Source organism: Pomacea canaliculata, linkage group LG4, assembly GCF_003073045.1.
Source record: "Pomacea canaliculata isolate SZHN2017 linkage group LG4, ASM307304v1, whole genome shotgun sequence".
NCBI lineage: Eukaryota > Metazoa > Mollusca > Gastropoda > Architaenioglossa > Ampullariidae > Pomacea > Pomacea canaliculata.
In genome coordinates, this window is record NC_037593.1 from 22,132,391 (window position 1) to 22,159,068 (window position 26,678).

General features: G+C 39.1%; 1 protein-coding gene across 4 annotated transcripts; it reads right to left on the reverse strand.

Moving 5' to 3' along the window:
- Positions 1-1,098: 1,098 nt before the first annotated feature.
- Positions 1,099-26,226, reverse strand: LOC112561373 (putative thiamine transporter SLC35F3). 4 transcript variants are annotated; one of them, XM_025233826.1, is made up of 10 exons: positions 25,989-26,225; positions 25,207-25,290; positions 10,666-10,966; positions 10,217-10,334; positions 6,926-7,036; positions 6,200-6,325; positions 4,568-4,634; positions 3,985-4,107; positions 3,664-3,753; positions 1,099-3,084 (listed from the first exon to the last, which is right to left on the reverse strand). In XM_025233826.1, the coding sequence occupies exons 2-10, from the start codon at positions 25,241-25,243 to the stop codon at positions 2,864-2,866; spliced, it is 1,194 nt and encodes a 397-aa protein (XP_025089611.1). In that variant the 5' UTR covers positions 25,244-25,290; positions 25,989-26,225; the 3' UTR covers positions 1,099-2,863. The 4 variants fall into 4 exon arrangements, with proteins under 4 accessions (XP_025089611.1, XP_025089614.1, XP_025089613.1 ...); XM_025233829.1 differs by lacking the exon at positions 6,200-6,325 and having other exon boundaries at positions 25,989-26,226; XM_025233828.1 differs by lacking the exons at positions 25,207-25,290; positions 25,989-26,225 and adding an exon at positions 17,755-17,813.
- Positions 26,227-26,678: the final 452 nt, after the last annotated feature.

Below are 26,678 nucleotides of genomic sequence, written 5' to 3' on the forward strand. Positions count from 1 at the left end.
CTGGGGGCTTTAGTCTTATTTTCTATGGCAGCTGGATGAGTGTTCTGAGGCAATTTGTCTTATGCAATTTGGGATGATCCACTATTTTGTTTGCTCACTTCGATCATTACTATGTTGTTTTGACAGCCAAGTGTTCTATTCACCTATTCATTTGCTGGTTTGAGCACCTTTGCTGCTTTATTTGCAGTTTCGAGAATATTGCAAAAGAAAAGCATACATTAAAGGTAGATGGATCAGCCTATCAAATCCTAAACATCTAAACTCAGTCATTTTGCATTGAACTTTACTATTTTAAAACAATTGAATCTTTTATCAGCATTTTGAAGTGTATTATATATGTAAAGTATGTAAATTAGTTCATTGTTTTTATTTCTAATTATCAGTGATATAAAAATAGATGCTTATTCCTAGCACTTATTTAATGACACTCACATTAACTATGTAACCAATGTAACTATTGTGATGCTGCAGGTTTTGTCTATTTTGTTTGTGCTCTCTTTTTCTGTTTCTGATTGGGTTTACTGAGTCTGTTTTGGTGGTGTATTGTGCTGGTGCCCTATTTTTGCTGCTGCCACTTGCTAACTGTGCTTTGGAGGCATGTCTAGTCTGTCGTGGTGGTGTACTGTGCTGGTGCCCTCTTTTTGCTGCTTCAACTTGCTACCTCTGCATAGGAGGTCTGCCTGTTCTGCCGCGGTGGTGTATGGTTTTAGTTTCTTGCTCTTTGGTCTTGTTTTTTAGACCGTGTTGCGTCTCTTTCCTGTTTGTGTATATCTTTTTTTCTTCTTTTTTTTTTAATACATCTAGTTGTCTACTTTATATTTGGAGTTTGGGTGGCTTGCTGCTACTCATGCTATTAATGAAAGTGTATTGTGCCACAGTTCTTTTGAAGGGTTGAAGTATTTCCAGCATTAGCTCTGCAAAATTTTTACTACCATAACAAAATGTATTTTACTCATGGACAGCTCGGAAGTACAGCAAAAATGAAGCTACTCCAAGAATTATTTCTTAAACATGACAACATTAGAATTGATAAAATTGTTTAAAGACCAACCTTAATGGTTTTTGTTTCTGGCAGATATCGGTAAATATAGGCGATATAAACCTAATCTGTAAATTGCAGCCTCCAAAGTCCATTTGTTAATTATCCGCTACCTGCGATAAACACTAATCACGTTGGTACACCATTCACAACATTGCCGACAATCAACACCAATCAGAGAGACAGCTCGGGTTATTCGGACGTTGAAAGTCTGCATTTTTCAGAACCACGAGAAAGGCAATCTGTCAGCGTCCGAATAATCCGAACTGTCACTTATTCTCTCTCTGTATCTGTTTGGTGCTGACTGCTGGCAACCTTGTGAATGATGCAGTAGCGTGACGTTATACACCATTATCGGGGCTCGTTGGTCGCATGTGCAAATCGTGTAACGGATGGGATTCAGAGACTGAAATTTACAGGTTAGTTTTATATCGCCTTTATCTACCGATATCTGAAAAAAACGCGAACTGTTCAGGTTTGTCTTTAAGGGCATTATTTTTAAAAGTAAACATTTTATTAGGCTTCATCTCCTGCTCGTTAATACCCATTTTGTTAAACACACTTCTCCAGAAAATATTCAAAGCTACTAATCTGTGTTTTCATTGTCTTTACGAAAGAGGTTTTCTTAAAAAAAAATGTAATGAAGGTTATTTAGTACGATGAACAAAAATGTTTCCTGAAATGATATGGTTTGATCGCAATGCGCAATGCTGATAAAGCATAATGATAGCTGATAGCAAAAATACTTTTGTGTAAAGTACAATATTAATATATTGGATACTCAAAGTAAAATACAAACATTTTATTTAATATAATATTTTAATATATATTATATTTTTAATATAAATTTTGAATGTGCGTGTTTAGGGGAATTGAGTTTTAAAGAATTTCTGAAAATATCGTATAATTTTTTTTATCATAAAGGCTGTGTAATAACTCTAAAATATATAATCGATGCCCTAAGACCCAACTCTCTATCATAAATATGGTACTTAGTTTTACATATACAATACAAATTGTAATCATAAAAGTATGTAGTGTATAGACATTACAGAAAAAGACTAACAAACTCGGTCCATCTAAATATAGCTCATCTTGCCAGGTTATAAACATAAAGTTGATATTTTTATATCCGTTAATTTGATTATTTCTTTTGTGTAGTCCCTGTAACAGCTCTGTCTTCACAGTGATACCGTTCATTGTTATAGTATCACAATCTGGAGCGTCTGTTCTAGAGACCTGTCTTTGTATTAAATACACGTAAATTTCTGTCTATTGAGCACACCTGTTTATAATCCGCACCCAATAAATTTTAAAAAAATCTTTATTGTTTAACAAATAAGCCTCACTGGTTTATAGGCCACAAAGATATACAACATAAAAGCTTCATCGTAAGCATTTCGTCTCGTTTTTTTGGCATGGTGAGGGTGTGTGGTTCACACAGTTAACACTTCAACATGGAAAAATTAATCGGAATCCGAAAAATTCAGAAAAATCTGAAAACAGGCCGCATCGCTGTTTAAAGGTGGAGCTTCTTGTGGGTGGTTTTCTAAAATGGATCTCTCGGGCGAGAAGGTAGGGTAGTAGCTGGAGACGTCTGACCGCTAGTTTGTCATCACCGCTTTTATTCCTACCTACCCTCACATTGGGGGGGGGGGGGGGGGCGAATTCTTCATATCGCCCGAAGAAGTTCTGCCTTTAAGCCGCAGGGTTTAAAGCTGGGGGAAAAGTCGCTCGTTATAGTCCGAAACTTACGGTAGTCTTACTTCAACACTTTGGAGAATCTGCCACACACACACAACTGGATAATCCCGTTTTAACATGTCACATATACGTAGTTCTATTAAGCCGGCTTCGCAGCGTGTGGTTAGCTGAGTTAGCATTGGACTGTCTCCTCGCATGCTTTTTCCGGGCTTTGAACGGTTTTACCACCAAGTCCGTCCAGTTCTCCGGTAGTAAGATAAGAAGGAGGCCCACTCCAATCAAAGCGAAAGCAGCCAATTTCATTCCGGACAACTTCTTGCTTTTCCACAAACCATCTACCACTGAAATGTATAAAAAGATATTGATAAAATAGAAATGCATGCACTACTTCACTTCGATCATGTTTTCCAAAACAGAGATCAAAAAGGGTTACAGGGCTTAATTGTGAAGCGGGACGTTTAAAAGTCTTAGACTTCGACAAAAGCTAGTACCTCGAAGTCTGAGACTTCAGCAAAAGAGAAAGAACTATGAAATGAAATAAGAGAACTTTCAAATTAGATTGTTTAGGAAGGTAAATGTCGTCCAATAATATGTTTCGGTCGTTGGGTCGTGAGGTATTAGCGACAACACGTATCTTGGGGCCGCTCTTTTGTAAGGGGTATGCCCAACTCCTCTCTTTCGCTCTTACTTTCCCTAGCTCTCTAGGCAGTCAGGTTCCCATTTCCGACAGCTGGGTCGACTGAGAGAAATGCGCTGTCCAAGAGTACAAACGAATCGTGCTAAAGTTAGGCATGCTTTACAAGCTCTGCGCACGATTTTTGTCGACTATGTCAGTAACGTTAGTTAAATATCAATATCATTATAAATATCAATATCATTATATAACATTTCCATACTCTTGTAGCGTCCCAGATACTCACGTGCGCAAACTGGAATTGAAAGTGCAACTCCAATGCCAATAAACTCCTTCCATGTGATGTGCACCACACACACAGACAACACTTGATACACTGTATCACACACAAAAAAAAAGGTCATCTAATTTAATCTGATTCAGTTATTAAATTGTTAGCCATCTTTGTGACTAGTTTTTTCACTGTTACCCGTTTTACAGCTCTGCAATCAAACCATTATTTATATTATCTTAATTATATTAACTAGATTACTTTAAAAATAGATGCTGTATTGGTTATTTCTTGATTTCTGACTAACAGACACTGATAAGATCAAAGTATGCTTACCTAGCAGGAGTAACGAGGCTGCTACAGCCTGATGCCACGGAGCCCTCTCCCAGTCCACCACTTCCGCACCAGTTAGATACATCGCCAGCAATATTGGCCACAAAAACGCCAAGCACAGGACTCCTGGGGAACACCACAGAGAAGTTTCACATAGACGGCATCATTAGTTAAATAGCGGAAAAAAAAACCCGGACAAAAGGACTGTGCTTTCGGGGAAAGGTCTTTGAGTTTGTTTCACTGCTTCTTCCTGTTCCCTCTCTTACACAGCACACACACACTAAACAAAAATCTGAAAAGGCGTTTTTTTTCTGAATGTATAACTGTACATATGTGTGTGTGTGTTTGTTAACGAATATTCGCAGACGCAAATTTACACAAAACAGACGTTTTTATCTACATATGGTACTAACGCTTGCATGTAATTACATTTGCTGAAGGGACAAAATATAGCAATTTAAGTCTCTAATATCTATTTTAATTGATATCGCTAAGGGTATTAGACTCAAAAACGTGCATATAAACATACGAATAAAGTATATGAAGCAGAAGTACCAAAATATAGAGGTAATTAAAATTGTTATACCTAGACACGACAAAAATAGTGTTGCTTGCCCCACGCTTGCGTCGCCCACAAATTTACTGTAGAGGACCTGAGCAAACAAATATAGAATATAACCTTTCTTCAATATCTGTATATCTTTCTCTTTTGTTTTATAATGTATGACTGATTTTACCGTGATTTTACTCCAAAACTGAAAACTTAAATGATAGATACTGACGTTTTAAATTACGTCCGATAAAAATTTCCGGTTGCAAATGAAATTTGTTACCTGTAAGAGTTCTAAAACACAGCATCGGGCAGCTTCATGAAGGTCCTCATTTGCTGGGTACTTTTTCACGAAAGAAACCAAACTGGTTCTCATGTTTAACGTAGGTCGACACAGTGGACCAAACATGCGTCTGGCTGGAGTCTTGCGACGGATCCATTTGTTACGAAGGGTATCGACATGCTGCATTACTGCAACAGCAGCTTTGCCAGCCGGCTAGTGCCAGTAAGAATCCTATCTTTGCAAATTAAAAAAAAAAAAAACAACAAAAAACTCCGAGGTGCGTGCTGGACATTGGCTTTGTTTGTGTAAGAGGATTGATATAAATTCTACTACCAGTACAACGCAATTCACGCCGAAAGAGGTTCATTCAGCCTTTTCCAATGATATTATTCTGTTAGTAATAATAACAAAAATAAGTTAATTTGTATAGCGCAATATCTCAGCCAAAAGGCAAGTTGATTGCGCTGAACAGGATCCACAAAACAATCGCAAAGACAAAGAAAAATGCGATCACCGCAGATTTAATGGTGACGACTCCAGAAAGTAAGGGTTAGTAACACCAGGAGAATATTGAAAAATCTCGAGAATATTAAGAGATGTTAGCATATTAAACAGCAAAAATGTGATTATCACTTGCATTTCTACTTCAACTCTGGAATGTTGCCGAAGACAGTGAAGCCAATAGATCCAATCAGTTCGCACTTCAAATATACAATCCAGTTGCAACACAGCAGAACCACGTGTAAACACGAAGATCCAAAGCGAAACATAACGAAGAAACAATGTCATGGAGATCATTAGCCTGACAGCTACCTTCATAACGATCTCCACATCGAAATAAGCAGTACCTATATTTACAGCAATGTTACTGGTTGTAACACTATCCTAGCAAATGAACAGGGGCCTGAAATTTTTATCGGACATGATTCAAAACGTAAGTAATAATAATAATAAAAGCATTTTATAGCGCATTCCCCCACCGAGAGCAAGCTCGTTTGCACTGTCAAAAACAGTAGGTTTAATAATATCTTCGTCACAAACTAAAAATAGAGACTTGCACACAGGAGTAAAGGCACAAAAAAGAGAAATCTACCGGCGACTTAAAATACACATTCTTTAAACCCAATTTACCATTTCCTTTGCACACACTCAAAATGAGTAAAGAAAACAAGATGCAGTAAATCCAGAAAAAAAGACAGTAATGATAAAAAGAAGGGAAGGAAAGTTGAAAGAAAAAGAACGAATAATTAAGTAGGTTTACACTAGATGAAAATGTATGTCTTCGTTTAAAAGAGAGACGAAAGAGTCTACAAATAAAAGAGGAGTTTACAATCTCAATGCACACAAAACTAATTTAGAGCATGATACATCAACTATGTCCACACTTTGTGTACTGCTGTCATGGACGATGATGTCACAGCAATAATAACGCCCCACATTGTATTGCCAGTGAAGCCGTCCACGTAAGCAAACAGAACTATGCCAGTAATTGAAAATATCATGGCCAGTATCTGAAAGAAAGATTATTTAACATGATCACGATAATCAACATCCAAAATTAACTTTCTAAACGTGATGCGTTAAGGAGGAACGGCCTTCAGACAAATAGTGGAGACAACAACTTTGACTCCTATACTTTTTTGAAAATGGCTTGAAAAAACAATATGTGTCTGTCCATATTTCCGTCTTTTTTAAAATTTCGTCCCTACATGTTCTCGGTTATAATTTTAATACAAACGTCTCTAAAATTACAAATCGTTATATCAAGAATGGAGAAATGGTTTATTAAGATGACACTTTAAACTTACGTTATTCAAGTTTAAACACACTATAGAATTTAGTGAAATATATGTGCAAGAGCTATAACTCATAATAGATTACTTAAAGACTTGTGCAAATATTCCTTCGCTCCTGCTTAATGACGAGGCAGAGACCTACTGGCTACGTTAATTCCTCGCGAATGGTTATCTACAGGAACTGGCTTTAGATATACATGTACTTCTTTAGATTGAGTCTTAAAATCTATTTGTCAATTAGCCAGGCATCCACCAAGCCACCCAGCCAATCAGATAATCAATCAAATCCAAAATTAAAGTTTTTTTCCTTCTTACTCGAATGGCAACAAATTTGTCAAAAAGCACAATCCAAGACAGCATGTATACGAAGCTGTGATTAGTGGCGTAAAGTGACGTCACATCCGCTGCTTCAATTCGCCACAGTGCCTGAAATTCAGAAATCTTGATGTGTATTTATTATCTATAGAGCTTTGTGTTAACTTTTAAAACAGACATCCAACACATGAAATAATAAAAATCCTATGCAGAAGTGATGTTACCGTAATCTACCTACTTTAATAGACCACTAGTCTAGAAATCATTAGTAGAAGGTACCTGCACACAAAATTAAATTTTTGTTAAATGAGTATTTTTGGTTTACATGAACTTACAAGAAAAAAAACAAACAAAACTGAGTCTCTATCTATTAGTTTTGGAGATATTGCTGTTTGAAGTTCGTGATTTGCGTCACAGCTATTTATTTTGGACCATCTTTGAAGCTCACATATGTAGCATAGTGAAATCTTAGAAGCCCACAAGGGCTTTGTCCGAGAAGTTATTAGCATCAACTCTCTACTCAAGCGACTGAAACAAATTTGGAAAAACAGGAAAAAACCTTTATCCAAATTTGAAACAAAAGTATTGCGTTTGGTGATTTTGCATGAAGACACCATATTTCAAGTACTGCATTTCAAATACTAATTTACTAAGTACAACTGAAACATAGTTTAAAAAAAAAAACCGTTTTATGCTGCTGTCCTAATTTTTTCCCTACAAACTTGCAAGGTCTCTTATGTGAGAATGAATCTTCAAATTTTACAAAATCATTAATTTTTCAGGCTGAAATATGAAAAGTTTTAGGGGTTTCGGACTGATAGAAAACACATGTATCTATGTTGATTACTGGTAATCTAGTGAATGGGGATGGGGGTGTGGTTAAAAATGAAGAGTATTTACACTCCTGTCTTCTTAGTTAACCCAGCTAAGCGCTTGTGACGCGCACCCTTTTTGTTTTTGAGTACTGGAAGGAAGAAATCATTGGATTGTATTTAATCTTTCATATATATATAACTATAGGTGGGACTTGGAGGGGGGGAGGGGACTTTTCATGTTGAAGCCACCTAGTGATTGATACCCCTTTTGTTTTCTTCACAGGCTTGCTTCTGATCTTGACCTTGTCCGTAGACTTTGTTCTTGTCTTCGATGTTATTCTCGTTCTTATCGTCATTGCTGTTCTATATCTTCAGCTTTTTCGTCCTCTTCTTCTTCGCTCTTTTACAATCCTGTGCGGAGTCATGACTTTTCTACATTCATCCACCCCGTTCGTTTCATCTATCCATGCCTTCGTCATCGTGTGATCAACGATGCAGATTGGACTGAGGATGAATAGAGGGTCCCTGTGTGCGCCGAATGGACATTGGCGTAGTGGTTAGTGGTCATGTTTTGTTCGCGCTGATGCTCGCGCTCGATGTTCCCGTTTCAAATTGAAAAAATTACCCCGTACTTCATCGCTAGTACGTGTTGCGGCTCCCAGCGACAACACAAATCTGAACATAGGTTCTACATTCTTATTTTTCTATTTTTAGAATGTTCTCCAGCATCATCACATTATTGTAAGAACAATTTGCCTTTCGTATTTTTGTAGCTTGGTTCGAGGCCATATTGGTTTCTACGTACTCGCCCCGTTAACGCATGCGCAGTGACGGGATACCCTGAGTGTCCAAAAAAAGACCGTCGGTTTAGTAACCCAGCATGCTTTCTTGCCCATGAATGTGCCGCTAGTTTTAATGTCGGTTAGGATTTAACGGTTAGTTTCCTAACCAACGGTCGTTAACTTTAACGTCGATGATTAAACTGACGTTCATCAATGCTAGTCCTGGACGAGAGCAACGCGCAAGGCCACATAAAGTGAAAGAGACGAAAATAATAACAAAGTGCGAACTACATCTAACGCTTCTACATCTAAGACTTCAAATGTAAGAACTCTTAGCGCCCTAACAGTATTGTGCCGCAGTGTGTTCGGATGTTTGTTTAATTTTTTTTTCTCCCTACGAACGTTATCTTTTGCTTGGGCGTGGGGTATCTGTGTTTTCTTGCGTATGGGTGTATGCGTATATGAATTTTCGCATAAAAAAATTACGTGTGATTAAAGTTATTTTTTGTACCCTTCATTTCGTCTTTTTTCTACGTTCATTAGAGGTTCGATAGGTACATGGTGTCCCGCTTCTGGCTGAGCGAGTGGGTGGCTGTGAGTGGTTGCAAGCGTGCATCCGGCGACACTAGGGGCGATATGCGACATGTACCATATTCAGGGAGACAAATTTAACTCCAGCTTTGGCCTTGAAGATTTCAGAAAACGTTAGGTCTTTCTGGTTTCTGAGTCAAAGCAAATTAGAAAATTGGATGAGTTTTTCCTTTAGCTTCTTAGGGCTCGTTAAGATAAGGATATATGGTAGCTGGCAAGGGAAACATCCGGATATAACCTCATTTTGGTGAATGCTGAATCTGGAACGCCTTGGCAGTAGGATGAAGTTGGTTGGTTGTGGACCAGACTATCAGAATACTAAGCTGCCCTCCTGGATTCCTTGCAGGGATAGAAAGTATCAGCTAAGGCAAGTATTAGCAAGGGTCTAAAAAGCAATCATAAGAGCTGGTGGCACAACGCTCGAGTGACGTAGCATCAAATTCTAGCTATCGAGCTAGGCGTTGATTACAGATGAAAAACACATACTTTGCGGTTTAGACAATAGAGATATTTTGCCAACATCTATTGACAGAGCTAATCGAAATGATTTAATAATAGTGCAGACGACAAGCACTACTTGAAATCAGACTGATGTCCAAATATTTTTCTGCAAAAGCTTATACACAAAATATAGATAGCAAAAACATTGATAGTTAAAAACATATCGAATCTGGACTTTGGACAAAAAATATTCACCTGATTTTATTTGTCAACTGTTCTATAGAACAAGTGACAACATCATCTCCAGTTTGTTCTAGAATTGTAGTTTAATAACCTTTAGACCTAATATTATCCAGATGCGCAGGAAAAAGTCTAAATAACAACGTTTATATTTTCATTCATTTATTTAGTTACTCGCTCGAACTGGTGGCAAACATTTGACACAGTCAAAAATGCCTATTTATGAAATATTTTTACATTACTTTTAATCTGATTCACATTTAATGTTGTTAATCAAGCTTACTTCGGTTTGAAGAAATGTTGTAATTACTCTTCCAAGATATGAAAGAACCCAATTTACTGACAGCAATCTGAAAGGTGTTTGACATGAAAACTGTTATTAATGTATGTGAACGTAGAGCGCGAAATCAGTTAGCAGTCACCTCAAAATAGGTGTACAGTGCCAGAGCCCAAGTAAAGAGCAGAAGAGCCGTCTTCCACACATGCGGCCAGTGACGTGCTTCCTGTCCTTGTATTCCTGCGTAGACCGCAATGCTCTCCCTTCACATGAACATGCACGTCAAGCACAGAAAAGCATCAACTATAATATATGTAAGAGATGACACATCACTTCTCTTCCTTAAAGACTAAAGTGAACGCAATCTGCTTTATTTAAAACTGTTTCACATAAAGAAATTTCATGATAAGATAAAAATTCTTCAAATCTAAGGGAAAAATCTCAGTTTCGTTCGCGAAATGCACATCAGAATTCTCAACTTTGTTTTCTAAATGGATCAAGACCTCTTTTTCAGCTATGTTCCAAAAGGCGAACTGTTGCAACATCCTCCAGTAAATATTTAAATAACACCTTAGACAAGATAACTGCACATACCTGAGAACCTCCTTCATGTTCTTGTGCTTAACAAGCACATTCATCAGGAGATAGGGTGGGAAGGCCAGCATGAGCCACCCAGAGCAAAAATAGGTCAGGCCAGCTGGTGATTTTAGTAAGTGCTGCAGTTCAGCCTCTTTGATGATCTGCGTCAAACCCACCCATGTCAGTCCAGTCACCATTGCAGTCACCAGTCCACTCAGGAAACGCCCATGACTTGCAAGGCAATTAGCTTTGGGAATGGGACGAGCTGTGGCCACTCCCATTTCGATCCCGGCTTCGCTTGCTCCTATATCCGTGTCTGTACAAAACAAATTTATGCAATGATTTCCTAAATTGAGGTTATAACATACTAAGAAAGCTAGGATCATGGAGCAAATACTTGAAATGAAGTTAAGGATGACGACATGAAAAAGTAAGCAGTAAGATAGGACTACACAAATTAAGCTATAAAAAATACGGCGGGAGGGGAGCCAAACTTTGTTGTAATGTACAAAAACAGTCCCGCATGATTTTGTTTAAAATGCTCAAATTATTGCACTTTATTCTACGCTAAATTTGACACATCAATGAGCAGAAGTATAATACAAAGAGCAAGGTTTGTAGATAGTGAAAAGTCAGGCTGCAGTAGCTAATGTGAGCGTCAAACAGAAAGTTGATGGTGAGAATAAAAGAGTTGTATTAGCAGGCTTTTCAGCAATTTAATATTTAGACAGTAATGAGGAAGTAGTGACTAGTTTCTTATCTGGAGGCGTGAATGGCTGGAGAAAAGAAAAAGAGAGGTATTATACTAAATATCGTGAAGAATCTGTTATTTCTGAATGACTAGAAGTGCCATGTGGTATCTGTTAATAAAATCATTTCATTGATGTAATCTTAAGTTTCAGACTTCTAGGTGATTGGAGCGATTTGAGTGGTGGAAAAGAGGTTTTATGTCAATTGGGTATAGCATTATAAGTTCAAAATTTAAACACACATTGCAAAACAGATTAATGTGGCCTACTCTTGCATGCCTAATCTAAACACTAGCAATCACTCACACTCACTTAGAGAATAAAGCTATCTTGCCAATATCTATTGTTGGCTGTAAAATTTCGAACAATTGGGAACGGTATTTAAACACAGTCTATCAGATTAATGAAATTATTTCAAAATGATTTAGACGACATTTGAAACCAGAGATTATCATTTTTTTTTAATTATTAAACTTTTATTTTCCATTAACACATTACATTACATGATAAAATCATCCAAATCATATTCCTTGAATTATAACGAACATACATAACAATATCACAAACATTAAATAGTGCCAGACATTTTTGTCCCCAACATTTTGTGCAGGACTCTGATTTAAAGTACTTTCAATATACTATCTAGTATCTAACAACTAGCCTTCTTTTTAACAAATATAAACATTTATTTTTCTCATTATTATTTGCACATTATTTTATTTATTTATTTTTGGAATAAATAAACATTTATTCTTCATTTACCTATTAATCATATGGCATATTCTATGTTTAAGCCATTCACTCCATTGCACTATACCATATATAACAATATAAAAGACATATAAGGTAGTGTATGTCAACATGAATGAAAGTCTAGTCACTGCTTAAGTTTTGGTCAACAAGTTGCATATAAGGTAGCCAAAGTTGTACAACTTTTTCTTCTTTCATTTCCAGGCGTGCATTAAAAATTTCAATTTTATATCTATATTGCAGTATCTGAATGAATGGTTGCAACAGGTGTGGTTTTTTTGAATCTGCAAGAGTATATGTATAATTTAGCAAGTAGTAAGATTAAATCCAGTACATCATCTGTCTTAAAGTTATTACTGCATCCAAATAAAACCAGGTGTTCACTTAATATCATCCTTGTCATAATCCCACATTTGTTTGACACATAATTTTGAAAGTTTTGCCAGAAATCTTGAACACATTTACATTTCCAAAAAATATGTTGAATGTTTTCTTTTTCACATCTACAATAGTTACAAAAATCATCCATTTCTAGACCCATATTAAATAAAGCTATTTTTGTCCCCAGTATTCTAATCAAGACTCTGATTTGGAGCCATTTTAATTTAATATCTTTAATCTTGGCTACTTTCCTGAAGATAATGTGCCAATCTACATTTCTATTTAGTCTTGTATCCCAACAGTTAGGCACATGTGTATTAGTTACCATGTTATCATAATACAGTCTTGCAACTTTCTGTATAGATTGAATTCCACCAAGGGTTTTATTTGTATCATAGGCAAGCGGTGATGGATCAGTTGCATTCTGTCTGTCTTGATGCATATATTCCTTTATGGCATCTATGCAACCATTTAGAGAGACAAAATTAATGTTTACATCATATATCCTTTTAACATCATGACAGGATAGAAAATTTCCTCTTTCATCCAGCAAGTGTTTAATTAAATATATCCCTTTGTCTACCCAACTTCTATACAGAAATGGTTTATTCCCAATCTTAATTTTATTGTTACAAAAAATAGGCTCTGATATAATCTCTTCAATATGTTTACACACAACACTTTCTCCAAATATCTCGTACGCTTTTAAAACATCCGTCCAGAAACTACAGTTACAAAAGAGCCAACTGCTGAGCCAAGTTTGTCTAGGTAATTTAACATTTTATGTGAGGACATAATAATCATTTTCCAACTATGACTGGTTTTCTTTATGTTCCGCAACCATGATAGTTTTTAAGGCATTCATATAAGTTCTAACATCAGGTATGTCAATCCCCCCATTATATACTTTTTTAATAGACACTTTTTCTGCTAGTTTTATCCTTTTTTCCACCACACACAAACTGAAATATAGATTTTTGAATGTTGTTAACAATATGATCTGGGGAGTTTGGCAGCAATAACCACAAGTGTGTTAACTTTGACAAGATTAAGGACTTGAGTATTGCTACTCTTCCTAATGGAGTTAACTGTCTTTTCAGCCAAATCTTGTACAATGTTCTAATTTCGGCTAGCTTACTATCATAATTTAACTTTATACATGCTTTTAAATTATTAGTAAACCAAATACCAAGAATTTTGAACTCTCCTGGGTTCCACTGCATCTGTAAATGGGGTAAATACTTAGCTGATGAATTTGCTTTGCTTCCCAGCCATATTGCACTTGATTTTTCAGTGTTCAGAACTAAACCAGATATTTTTTCGAACAATTTTAATGTATTCATTGATTCTTCAAAAGACTATCACCCTCTAAAGTCAATTCTGTGTCATCTGCATATTGTACAATTTTTGTTTCGCTATTTTGGATTTTTATACCTTTTATGTATGTATTTTTTCTAATCATAATAGGTAGAATTTCTACACATAAGATGAATATATAAGGCGAAATTGGGTCCCCCTGACGGCATCCTCTTCTAACATAGAACCATTCAGACAATGTGCCATTAACTGACACACTAGACTTGATATTTGTGTAGAAAGTGCTTATCCACTTAGAAAACTGTGAACTAAAACCAAAAAAATTCAAAACTTTCAGCATGAAGCTCCAGCTGATACTATCGAACGCTTTTTCAAAATCAAGACATACCAACAAACCAGGTTCTTTGTTTTTATCCAAATGTTCAATCAAATTGTATATCAGCCTAACATTATCCCCTAAGTATCTCCCGCGGACAAAACCAGATTGGTCTTCATGAATTAGGGATGATAAAACTTTTTTCATTCTGTTTGCAATGCATGTTGAGCCAATCTTATATACCACATTTAGTAAAGTAATTGGTCTCCAGTTTTTAATTTGGTCTCTAGGTTTATCTACTTTGTGAATGCATATGATTACACCTTCTTTTTGTGTAGAGGATAATTCACCCTTACTAAAACCTTCATTTAGAGATCTAACAATGAAAGGTCCAAGTTGTTTCCAAAAGACCTTAAAAAATTCCACAGTGAATCCATCACTCCCTGGGCTTTTCCCATTACCCATATTTTTAACTGCCTGGCTCGCTTCTTCTAAAGTGATATTTCCATCCAACAGATTGAGTTCAAGTTGTGTAAGTTTTGGTATATCTTCTTGGATATTAGTAAAGCTAAAGTCCTGAACAGCTCTCTCTGAGTACAGGTTGGAAAAGAATTCTCGCACTTCTGCTCTTATTTCTTCAGTTTTTCTAATACTTTCCCCATTTTGCTTCTGTAATTTCCGAATTTGCTTACTTACATAATTACGTTTTTCCAGTGAACAGAAATAATTACTTACTTTCTCTCCTTCTGCTATCCACTTTGCCCTGGAGCGAATCAGTACACCCTCCATTCTTTTTTCTCTTAAACTAATGAGTTCACTTTTATTCTTTTCAAGTTCAAGGGCTTCTTCTTATTTTAACTTATCTTTAATTTCTAACCGTGTAATTTCTTTTTCTAATATTTTTTCTTTATCATTATTTTTTTTCTTTTTCTTGCTAGAGTAGGTCATTGTTTTCATTCTAATTTTCATTAGCATAGTATCTAGAAATGTTTGATCAGACACACCAAACTGTATTTCCATTGGGTGAATATTTGCTAAATTCTCCCTGTCATATGGGAACACTGAGTACTCTTCTGTCACTTCTTTAATGACAGTGTTTATTTGGGTTAGATAGTCTTTGTCCTTCAGATGTGAAGAGTTTAGCTTCCATAGATTAAATCTTCTTTCCTCTTGTTGTGTAGCTAATGACAAAGTATAATCAGTGAATGATCCGTACGGTAGCCCGGAATAATATTTGCATCCATGACCAGATTTGAGAGCGAATCTGACATAAGGAAAAAATCTAATCTACTCTGTTGGAATGGTCTTTTCCTACGCCAAGTATATCTTAGTGCTTCTGGGTTTAGTTCACGCTATATGTCTACTAAATCCATGTTTGTCATCATCTTATCAACTTGTTCTTGCCCTTTAATATTATTGTTATGTTTGTAATTATGACAGTCAAGTTGAAAGTTCAAAACAATGTTCCAATCTCCTCCAATAACAATATTTTCTACTCCTATCTGTTTAATATATTCTTCTAACTGAGAGTAGAATTTTGGGTCGTCTTTATTTGGCCCATAAACACTACCAATTAAAAACTCTTTCTCTAATGTTTTTATCACTGCCATCACATAATTTCCTCCATTATCTTTATAAACTTTTTAAATTGAAAATTCAAAGTTATTAAATAGAATTGCTACCCCCCTGGAGGAAGAAGTATATGATGCGAATATGCAGGAGTGACCCCATTCTGCGGCAATCATTTTTTCCTGTTTATGTTCGAAATGTGTGTCCTGTAACAGGTAGATTGAATAAGACTTATTCCGTAAATAATGAAACACATCTCTCCTTTTTCGCATTTCCCCTAGTCCCTGACAATTCATTGATGCAAAAGTGAGTTGTAAGTCTGTACTCATATTGGAGTGAATAGAAAGGTACAATTAGCAGCAGCTAAAACTAATAGGTACTTAAACCAATATAAGCTCCCTTTTTGTGCTTTTTGTTCTGCCTCTACTAACTGTTTCTGCAAACCTGCTCTAAAATTCATATTATGATTAGAAGGTGTAAAATAATACAGTATACAGCAGTGGCTAAATATATTTACCAAAAGTGACAGCATATAATACAACAAGGATGAAATATGAATATTAGTGAGTAAACTTATAATAAAAAAGCATACCCATAAAGACATATGTGGGGCAAGCCCAGGCACGACAAAAAACCAGCTTGACAAGAAATCAGACAAAAAGCACAAAAAACATAGCAAAAAATATGAACAAAAAATAAACAAACAAGCACAATAAACAGACAGTTCCTTATTATTGGGTTGGCATATCTTATCATAGTCACCGTTAATTGCCATAGGCGGTGATCATGTTTGCTGGCACTGGTGGTGGAAATTTCTAAATATTGGAAGAATCTAATACAAATAGCTTCAGGTTTAAGTACATGCATTTTTACAAATCATGTCTACAACATTGGTTGGACAAATTTTAACAATTAATCGTTATATGTGTCTGGGTGTGTGCATACCTTCCCCAGTAGAATATTTCACAAAGAATAGCCACATTTTAACCATATATCATTGGAAGCAAGGAAAGGAAATCAGAGGAAATCTGAAGGCGTATCTCAAATAAGGGTGTGCACATTAATGTTGATGCACTTACCAGTAAGCTGGTGTTGAGAAATAGAATTGTTTTTTGCACAAGTAATATCCTTTATATACACAATTGCTCATCCCCTGCACACCTCAGTCACTTCATTCACGGTTTGTTGATCTGGTTGGGGCGAAACTGCTTCCGCGGCTGATGTAGGTGTAGTTGGGGTAGAATATGGCTGGATCTTGAGAGCTGAGAGGGAGGTGTTGACAGTCCCCGCTGGGCTCTTTCTGTATGGTTCGGCTGCTGATGAATTTGCGGCCGGTGAACATGCTGCCTCTGATGGGTATCCTGAGGAAAGCGTTGCGGGTTGCCCTCGCTCCTCCTTTGGTGTTGACTTCTTTGTTCGTTGTGTAACTCAGTTAGCTTCCTGTCTATGGGACTCGTGTCTCCACTTTTTATTTCTACCACACTGGAATCTCGAAGTTTTGCAAACAGCCTACCTCCTGCTGCCGACCATGCGTCTACCACTCCTTCTTGTTGTTTGAGACGATTAAGTCTTTGAATATTTAAATGTGTAAGGTCCTCAGATATAACGATTCCTGATCCCTTCAATCGGCAGCGCGCTTTGATGACTTGTTCCTTGTCTTTTCTGGAGATAAATTTAACTATCACCGGTCTCGGTTTGCCTTGCTGGAGTCTCCCCACTCTATGCAGCGCTGAGATATTGTGAGTGTTGATGTCTGGCAGACCAAGAGTAATATTGACAACTTTAAGGAATTTTTGCTCACAATCCCAACTTGTTTCCTCCCTGCCATTATCCGGGAGGCCATGTATCCTCACAGAGTCTCTTCGCGAGTATTGTTCTAGATCAGTGATGCCCAACCTTTTTCGGCCTGCTGGCCATATCCATTTCGGACAGCCGTGTCGCGGGCCACTTCGCCGCAAAAATACAAAAAGGAAAAAAAAATAGAGCAGATACCATTTTTTATTAGAAACAAGTTGTACTTACCATTAATTATGTACTAATTAGTGGGATATTTGAAGTTGTTTTCCCGAAACCAACTTCTGAATGTCCGGCTGCATCGTAGAGACACCAAGTCAGAGTACTGACGCGAAATGTTCGTCCATCGAAAAAAAGATTGAGAGACGCCCCTACGTGGGGATAAATACTTCTTCTTCCTGTTTTTTCGTTTTTTTAAGGTCTTCTTTTATTACTAACATGCCGATTTCCTGCACTGTGGGCAGAAGTTTCGCGGGCCGGATATGGCCCGAGGGCCGTAGGTTGTGCATCCCTGTTCTAGATTATTTCTTCTTGCTGCTCTTTTGTCAGTGAGGTTAGCCCAGTGATTTCTTCTTTCATTTCTAACATTTGCATTTGAAGATCTTCTATTATTTTTTTTTAAATCATCATTTTCTTTCCTTAGATCGAAGATAGTGCTCGATAGGAACTCAATTTTGCTGTCTATATGTTCTTTCAGTGAGCGATGTCCGTCCTCCACTTGCTTGCACAAAACTTCTGTAACTCTTTGTAACTTCCCCAGTCGGTCTGCTATTTCTCTGTTTGTAATGTTGGCAGCGGGGAAAACTTGGGTCAGGAGGGTTTGTCGGTCACTCGACTGAGATCGACATGTTTGACTGACACTGTTTGCCCTCTCTCGTTGTCTTCTCTCTCTTCCTTCCAATTCTCCAGTTTTCTGAGCAGACGTGTTCACAATACTTTCGCTAGTGCTGGTTACCTGTTTTCTTTTTTTATCATCGTTTATCTTTTTTGGACCCATTAGTCTTTCGTACAAACAAATATTTTAAAGCACAGGCGTAGGAAACCCCACACTGCTCATCAGCCCTCTACTTAGGTGATCACAATTCGCCGCCAATTTCACTGGCTTGCCCCAGTTTCTACTTTTTTACAATAATTTCACTGAAAAAAATTTTTTATCCATGGGATTTTCTTAGACACAATCTACAGACTTGTATCCCAGATGTGCTGATCCACCAACACAGGCCATAAGAAGATTTTGTTTAGGTAAATAACTGCATTCTTTTACACCGAGGTACAGACGCGTCCTACCTCGACCATGATCATCGCTCACCCCCCACCAGAGATTATCATGATAATTATAGTAACTTCTAAAGGTGGATGATGATGAAAACTACTTGAGGAAATAAATGATAAAAAGGAGATGAAAAGAGCTGGAGACAAAGGAAATGAGAGCTAGACTTGTGATGATAAAAAATACGAAACTGAAAAGACGATCATCATCATCAATGCTGAGTTGGGGAGGATTAAGAAATGAAAATAATGAGAGAGAGAGAGAATGCAAGTCCTAACCATGGAGTTATTCTTTGATACATCTGTTTTACAGTCTAGTTGCCCCTTTAGCACAATGAAAAAATAAACTCTGTTGCTTAATTTATCAAAGCAAGTGGTTAGGTCCGTCAGTGCATCTTGGGGGACACTTGATGCTACACCATGTAGGTCCATAGCAAGCCGACAATGAAGTGTGCCATGGAGTACAGTTGGTTATAGTAGGTTGCACTATTGCCACATACAGCCCATATATCCTACTAGCAGTTGTGAGGCATCTGGCCATCGACATGGACCCAGGATTTTCCTGCAGTAAATACTCACTGATGCTTCCACTTCTAACAGCTGTGATCATTATCAGGCCTGACGAGAGGGGGGGACAGGGGGGTCTGGTGTACCCGGGCCCGCGGCTGTCAAGGGGGCCCGGCCTTGGTCAGTGGATTTTTTTTTCTTCTCCTTTTCTTTTAAAGAAAGGTCTAAGGACAGAACACCCAAGCATTACACATGCAGAAGTTGAGTTTCAAGTCTGTAGAATTGTAAACATACATTATATACTGGGAAAATAATTTACGATTACAAGTACAAGGGGCCCGGAGGCCGGAGAGGTCGTCTGTCCTGGGGCCCGGGCTGGCTCTCGGCCCTGATCATTATGTAAAGGTAGGCTTGGTCATTACTAAGTTGGCTGACGTCGATTTCTGGAAGAGGATCATGAGTCAAGTGCTGCAGAAAGTGTCGATGATGCACAATGAGCCAATGCGTTTCCAGTTGGTTCTTTCCACAGTATGGGTCCTTCAGTTGTACCAATGAGTGTTTTTCAGAACTGACGGAATAGAAGATGTGAAGTTCAAGTCTAAAAATTAAAGGAACCACTACAAAGGGCGACCAGTGTGAAGCTCTGACAGATGTATTGCCCCTCTCCCCCACGGTGCCCAGTGTTCAGAGCTGTGCTGTCAGCTCCAACTGCCATGATCTTGTCTGTATTTCCCCTTTCTTCAATTGCACTGTGAATGCTATCTATCTGCAATAGTGAAACATATGCTTCGTTTCAGCATTAAATGACACAGATAGAAACTTCCGAGTTCACCAATCATTGCATAATGTTCTTCAATTTTCTTTATGATATACCACTTGTCTTCTCTTTTCTCTTTCACCATTGTCATGTCACCAATCCAAACGTTGGAAATAAAATGCTTCAGTAGTCTCCTCCGGATCTCCTACAGCAGAGATTATCAACCTTTTTAGCGACCGTACCACCTAAGGAAGAAAGTATGTCTGCGGGAACCCATCGCGTGTAAAATGTCGTGTGCTTATTTATGTCAGGTACCCCTGCATAACCCTTGCCGTACCCCTAAGGGTACGCGTATCACCGCTTAAGAACCGCGGTCCTACAGGGAACGACTTTGTAGGCAGCCTAGTCACCTGTCTGGTACCAGGACTCTCTGCTGACTTCTGCCAAGAAGCAGAAACTGAAGTGGTTCGGTCACGCCCTTCGACTTGACACCTTGCCGAAGACGATTCTTCAAGGATTCGTCGAGGGTGGTCGACCGAAAAGCTGGGTGACTAACGTGAAGGATTTGACCTGCTGTTCCCTATAGGGCCTTCTCATGCTCTAGTGCGCTACGTCAGGACTCCACAACGACTGGTACATCCAGTCTCAGTTACGGGATCAGATTAAATGAAATAAAGCTTCAAAAAGAGTTAGCAAGGGGCCAGGCCAGTGGTTGATGAGTATGTGAGACTGCCCTGAGGCTGTTTCGACGTAAATGTGAAACCCCAGTTTGGTGGGAATATCGCAGGGTGCTGCTCTCTACAGTCGCAGCCCGGTATCTCTCGTAGCCTTCTCACAGCATGGCGCATGTACGGTACCTCTAATCAGCTAATGACTACGTCTTAAACACGCTCTGTTGGCTCTCGCGTCTCAGTCTTTTTGTCCTTTGTCCCGGGAGGGGGTCTTGTTGCAGCGTAACGGAGGTTCATCTAGCAATCTCGCTGTCTGACTGACCGATTGCGAGTCACCTTTTATACCGTATAAAACAATAGAAAGGACTGTATGGGTAATCCCTGTTTCGTGCCTAAATACATCAAAGACACTAAAATTGAATGAAAGCATTTTTTTATTCATTAAATGAAACACTATCAGCTAATTTCATTGAAACAAATGATTTCAACATCAAGAATTCGAGATTGGACCGACCAATGAACCTGTCTGCTGTTTGGAGTAAAGAAGAGGGAATAAAACACAGCCTTGGAGTGAGCCGACGCACATTGTGATGAATATGAATGGGTCAAATATTATAATCCAAGATTATGTTCACGACCATAACGTGACAATTTGTTGGTGAAAAAAATTAAGGATTTCGAAGCGGTAAAAAGAGATGGCACGTTGCAAAATAAAAGGTGATTAAAAAAATTGCACAACGTAGTAAAACGAACGTTGACAAGACGTAGCGCTTTCAGCTAGATAAGAAGACAGAAGTAGTCAAGAATCACGTCTACGGTTTCATTTGAACATTGATAGTGACTTTGTGAGACTGGGACACTTTTTGGATGGATGGATTATTACATGAAAATTGTAACCAAACCTCATCCTGAAGGCAATCACAGTATATCCCTTCTTCAACAGTACTGACCGATCAGCTGTACAGTTTCTCAGTGATGTTCTACATGGTCACATACTTTTAAAAAAATCCACAGGTCTAGGTACTGTCCAATGATATATATTTTATGTTTAATTAAACCTGCCTGATGTATCTTCCTAAGCATGTCCACGTTAGAAACACGAGGCACTATGATATACGCGTGGGTTTTGCGTGTACCAATCTCTTTGGGGCGCAAGTTTGCCTCCCTGAACCTCATCGAAGAAAAAGCCCTAGGTCACAAAGGAAGTTTTCGACCTATGCGACCGCCGTCGATTATTGAAGAGTGAAAGGCTGAATAACCCTGAGGTTAGCGGCTGCCTACAGGACGGTCAATCCCGAGGTTCGGAAAGGCATGAAGGCAGTCAGGGCAACCTGATCGAAGAGAGATGCAGTGAAATCGATGACGGTGTGGCTTGTGGCGACAACCGGAAGGCCTTCTGCCTGCTCAAGACCCTTACAATTGACAGTCAACAGAAATCGTCCTCTATCGAAGACAGCGAAGGCCGCCTGCTCTCGGATAGCAACACTCGACTAGACTATGGACGAAGTACTGCAGCGAGCTCTATAACCACCCGCTGAAGACAGACCCGGAAATCTTCCAGGATATCCAGGAAATGTACGCCGACCCAGAGTATCTACAATTCCTCCTTGCAGAGGTCGAACAGGGCAGTCAGACCCTGAAGGGAGGAAAGCCGTGGGCGGTGGACAATGTCCCAGAAGAGTTTATAAAATGTGGCGGGGAAGAGATAGTGAAAGCTCTTACCACACTGTGCTGGAAGATCTGGGAAACCAAGCAGTGGCGACAAAAATGAACGCAGTCACTGGTCGTAACGCTGCCTAAGAAAATCTACGTGAGACAATTTCTGAACTATTAAACGATCAACCTTGTTAGTCCCGCTGGAAGACTTGGACTTTGCTGATGACATTGCCCTGTTGTCGCATCGCCACCAGTCTACATGCAGGGAAAAAAAAAAAAAAAAAAAAACAACACCACAAATGCCTTCTCAGAAACAGTTGGAAACCTTGGCTTGAAGGTCAGTGCAAGGAAAACGAAAAGTATGAGAGTGAACGACAGAGTCCAAGACAGCATCAAACTAAATGGAGAAGAGATTGAGGAAGTTGACAGTTTCACCTATCTTGGGTCCAAAATGTCAAACACCGGGGATGCGGAGGTGGAGATTCGAGCCCGACTGGCGAAAGCCAGCCAGGCCTTTACCTCACTCAGGAGCACATGGAAGGCAACAAACATCATTAAGAAGATCAAGTTGAGAATCTTCCAGTCAACTGTGATCAGCACCCTCCTTTACGGATCCGAATCATGAAAGATGACCAAATCCATCTGTAACACACAACAACACAACAACAACAACAACAACAACAACAACAACAACAACAACAACAACAACAACAACAACAACATATTAGTCCCCAAAGTAAAGCTATGCTGAAGATCCAAAAGCTCCTCACACGGGTGACAGAGGAGATTCTAGCTGAGGATCAGGGCGGATTCCGTGCTTACAAGGCCACTATTCAACAGATCTTCAAAAGCCGAGTCTGCCGCGTATCGCCCCTAGTGATCACAGCCGGCACGAACATACACCCACTCGCTCAGCCAGAGGAGGTGATTTTTTGTGAAGCGAAGAGCTTGCTTAGCACGGTAAAGTGAAAGTTGCTGACGTCACGCTTCCGAAGGCTTCCGAAGTTTTTCCCTTCAGTGAGACGTTTAGGAAAAAAAATAAAAAAATCAGCACCCCGGCCCCGCGCAGATGGTCGGCCCCAGGCCCCGCGTATTCCTCACGCCGCCTCTGGAAGTAGGGAATGCTGAACATTGGAAGTAACAGTGAATTGTGAACTTTTGTGAACTTGTGAACGTTGGAATTAACAGTGAGTTGTTATCTTTAGTGATCAGCTGAACATTGGAATTTGTGAGCTCTAACTTGTGAACTTAGGTGAACTTATGCACTGTGGAATTATCACCAGGAGAATAGTAAATCCAAGAGACACCCTAGAGATACGTTTCATGATTTATGTAGTAACCTAATGTATGGCATATATATATTCATGCATTGTTTAATTACATTCTTTTAACTGTCATTAAGATTTTTATTGAATGTGTGGGTGAATGCTAGATGAATGCATGCATGCAAAAGTTATCCATTGCGCGCAGAGCCCACTTTCAGTCCATTACAGCCTATAGCTCTTTATTGTGGAAGATTTCCATGTTTTACCGTACATGTTACCAAATGAAAATGTCCATAATTTGTCATCAGAATAATTGAATCCAGTTTTCAATTACTAGTTTTAATGCTTTTCTTCTTTCTAGTCTAGTTTGTCACCTTCTTTTAGGGTCATTGGGAATTTCTAGCAATGGCCGTTCATCTGTCCGATCAGTATCGCAGAAAGTAATGAATAAAACAGTTTGGAAAAGTTAGACTCGTAGAAAAAAAGACTGAGAGAAACTGGGAAACTGACTGGAATAGGATTTTACATATTCTTTCATGCGGAGATCATCTCGAGCACTCAGTTTTACTCGCTGCTCACCATGGTGTAGAAAACGTAATTTCTACTTTTAACAATGTTTTGATTAGAGTTAATCAACCGTGAATTGGTCAAGCTGGCACCACATAAGACCTCCGACTGTCACGACACCCGTCTAGCTACCTCATTCAGCACCGGTGTCCAGTCGGTGGCACCGAAAGCACACGCTAGTCTTTCGTAAGCAGCCGCGATTGCCAGGGGAGATAAGCAGTCGCACCCCTTTTTGTCCGGCTCAAGGCCGGGTATCGCCCCTCTCTAAGGTCTCTATTACCAGCTTCCGCCCTTTTTACATGTTCAAGGTCAAGGATGACCAGATACGCCCCGCAGGAAGGGAGAGGCGACCCAGTCTCGAACAGCGAGAGAAACTTCACTTCTCCCGGTGGCAAGCCGGCTGTCGGATGATCCATCTTGAAGAGACGTGGGAAAGTGTCCGCGGGACTTAGCGAATGCATAGTGTCTACAGTGTACACCAGCACGAGTTACACTTGGATTATTGGTAAACGTGAAAAAGTGACTTGTGAACAATGGATTGTTAACGGTGAACTGTGATTACTTTATAGCCATTGTGAACGCGGGATTACTACCTGTGTGAACGAGGAGAGACAGCGAGAGAGCTAAGTTTTTTAAGATTACGTTTGGACATACTTATGAACCATTCCTATATATATATAGATATAATCCTTTGCCATTACATTCTTTAATTCATATTGAGATATTTATTGAGTGATTGTGTTGCAATGAGCTGTGGGCGAATGTGTGTATTTAGAAATTATCCATTGCGCGACAAAGCCCACAACAAGACCGTTACACATGGTAATCATTTTGACACTGCTTTCTACAAGTGTTTTATTTCTCTGTGTGTGAGTGTGTGTATTCGCGAGAGAGAAAGAAAGAAAGAGAACGGCGGTGACAAGGATATGATCACAGGAAATGAATGGAATTGTTATGTAGAGAATATACATTTTAATATAAAACATACCTTCTGTCACGGAGGGCTGGGGAATACTTGAAGACATGTCAACCGGCGTGACTGGCACAATCCTGTCAAGGTGGAGTTGGTGTGCTGCACGCAGTTTTAATGCTCGGGTGTTTTATAGTGACATTTTCAGTCAACAAGACACTCGATTTCTGATAAATCTTTCCTCCGCATATTTTTTACAATGAATTAATGAGTACGATGTCATATTCAGTAGCTGCCACAAGCTGCATACACGATACAGGAAACATCGTCAGCAGGGAAAAAAACCTTAGTACTTTTTTTTTCGATATCCCAGCAATACCGTAATTAAAATTCATTTTGGAAATCATGACTCTTCCTAAAGTAGACCAAGATAATTTTTTTCTTTAGAGAAAAAAAGACACTTTTTGTGCCTCTGATTTCAGACTACCTAACATGGTATTTCAACAGAGAAAACTGAATGATACTTTAAATCATTAGAGTTTGTTTGCGATTAATAGATTAATCTTCGTGACATAATAGGAAACATTTGCCTGAGACATTATCGACAATGACAGGCTATGAAGAGGTGCTTTTCTACAACATCGATTCCTGTTTCGTTTCTGAGAGGTGTCGATAGCAACCAGGTGCTGCAACTGTCATTTCTGCTACGCGACATCACCAGTCATTTACACCAGCTGTTTGTACGAAGCCGAGGAAACAAGAAGCTGAGGATTAAGAATCTTCGCAGGTAGCAAGCGACTGCCAATTTTGACTGCTGCCTCCACACACGCTTATGGATGGGAAAAGAAATAGTCCCTTACCTCATGTCAGGAACCGGAAGCTTGTGCGTTCAGTACTTGTTTACGACTCATTGTCCCAGATTCTAGTCATTTTATTCTTTTAAGCCACACATTTTGTAGTTCAGCATCTGACTGCTTCAGTTTGGCTCTCTCATTTTTTCTCTACAGTCTTTGTGGTCCCTTCAGCCATCGTCTGTTTGGCCTGACGAACGCACATAGCGCAGCACCGCTCGCCTCGACGTCATCGATTGGAAAAGCGCTTCAGGGGACACGCGCCACTGTCGTGTAACTTTATAGGTCAAGCACAAAGCCGGGGTCTGGTGCTGAGAATTCTCTCTGCTTCAGAAATCCGCCATTATAATGCATATGCATCATTTTTAAATTATATTGAAATATGGCACAGCCGTATGCCTCTAGTGCAGACCTGGGCAAGGGGCGGCCCGCGGGCCGCATCAGGCCCGCCTCCTGTCTCTGACCGGCCCGCCCGTGGGCCCGCCCGCCAGTATATGTACTATATACAGTATTGGGTAAAACTGAGTTAACTATATTAGTCCGGCCCTCTAAAACCATCCCAATTTCTCATGCGGCCCCTTGGGAAAATTAATTGCCCACCCCTGCTCTAGTGCCTAGCACATGGATCCGACGCTAAACTGCGCATGCGTCAAAATCTCGCGTGCAACAATGGCAGAGAAGTTACATCTGGACTTTGAC

Bases quoted from the DNA above. Each gene is read 5' to 3' on its own strand.
- LOC112561373 (XM_025233826.1), bottom strand. From the start codon at position 25,243: ATGTCTTCAAGTATTCCCCAGCCCTCCGTGACAGAAG. The intron at 10,335-10,665 runs GTATGTGCAGTT...GTTCATGTGAAG, and splicing joins AACATGAAGGAGGTTCTCAG to GGAGAGCATTGCGGTCTACG. The intron at 3,085-3,663 runs GTGAGTATCTGG...TATACATTTCAG, and splicing joins TTCAATTCCAGTTTGCGCAC to TGGTAGATGGTTTGTGGAAA.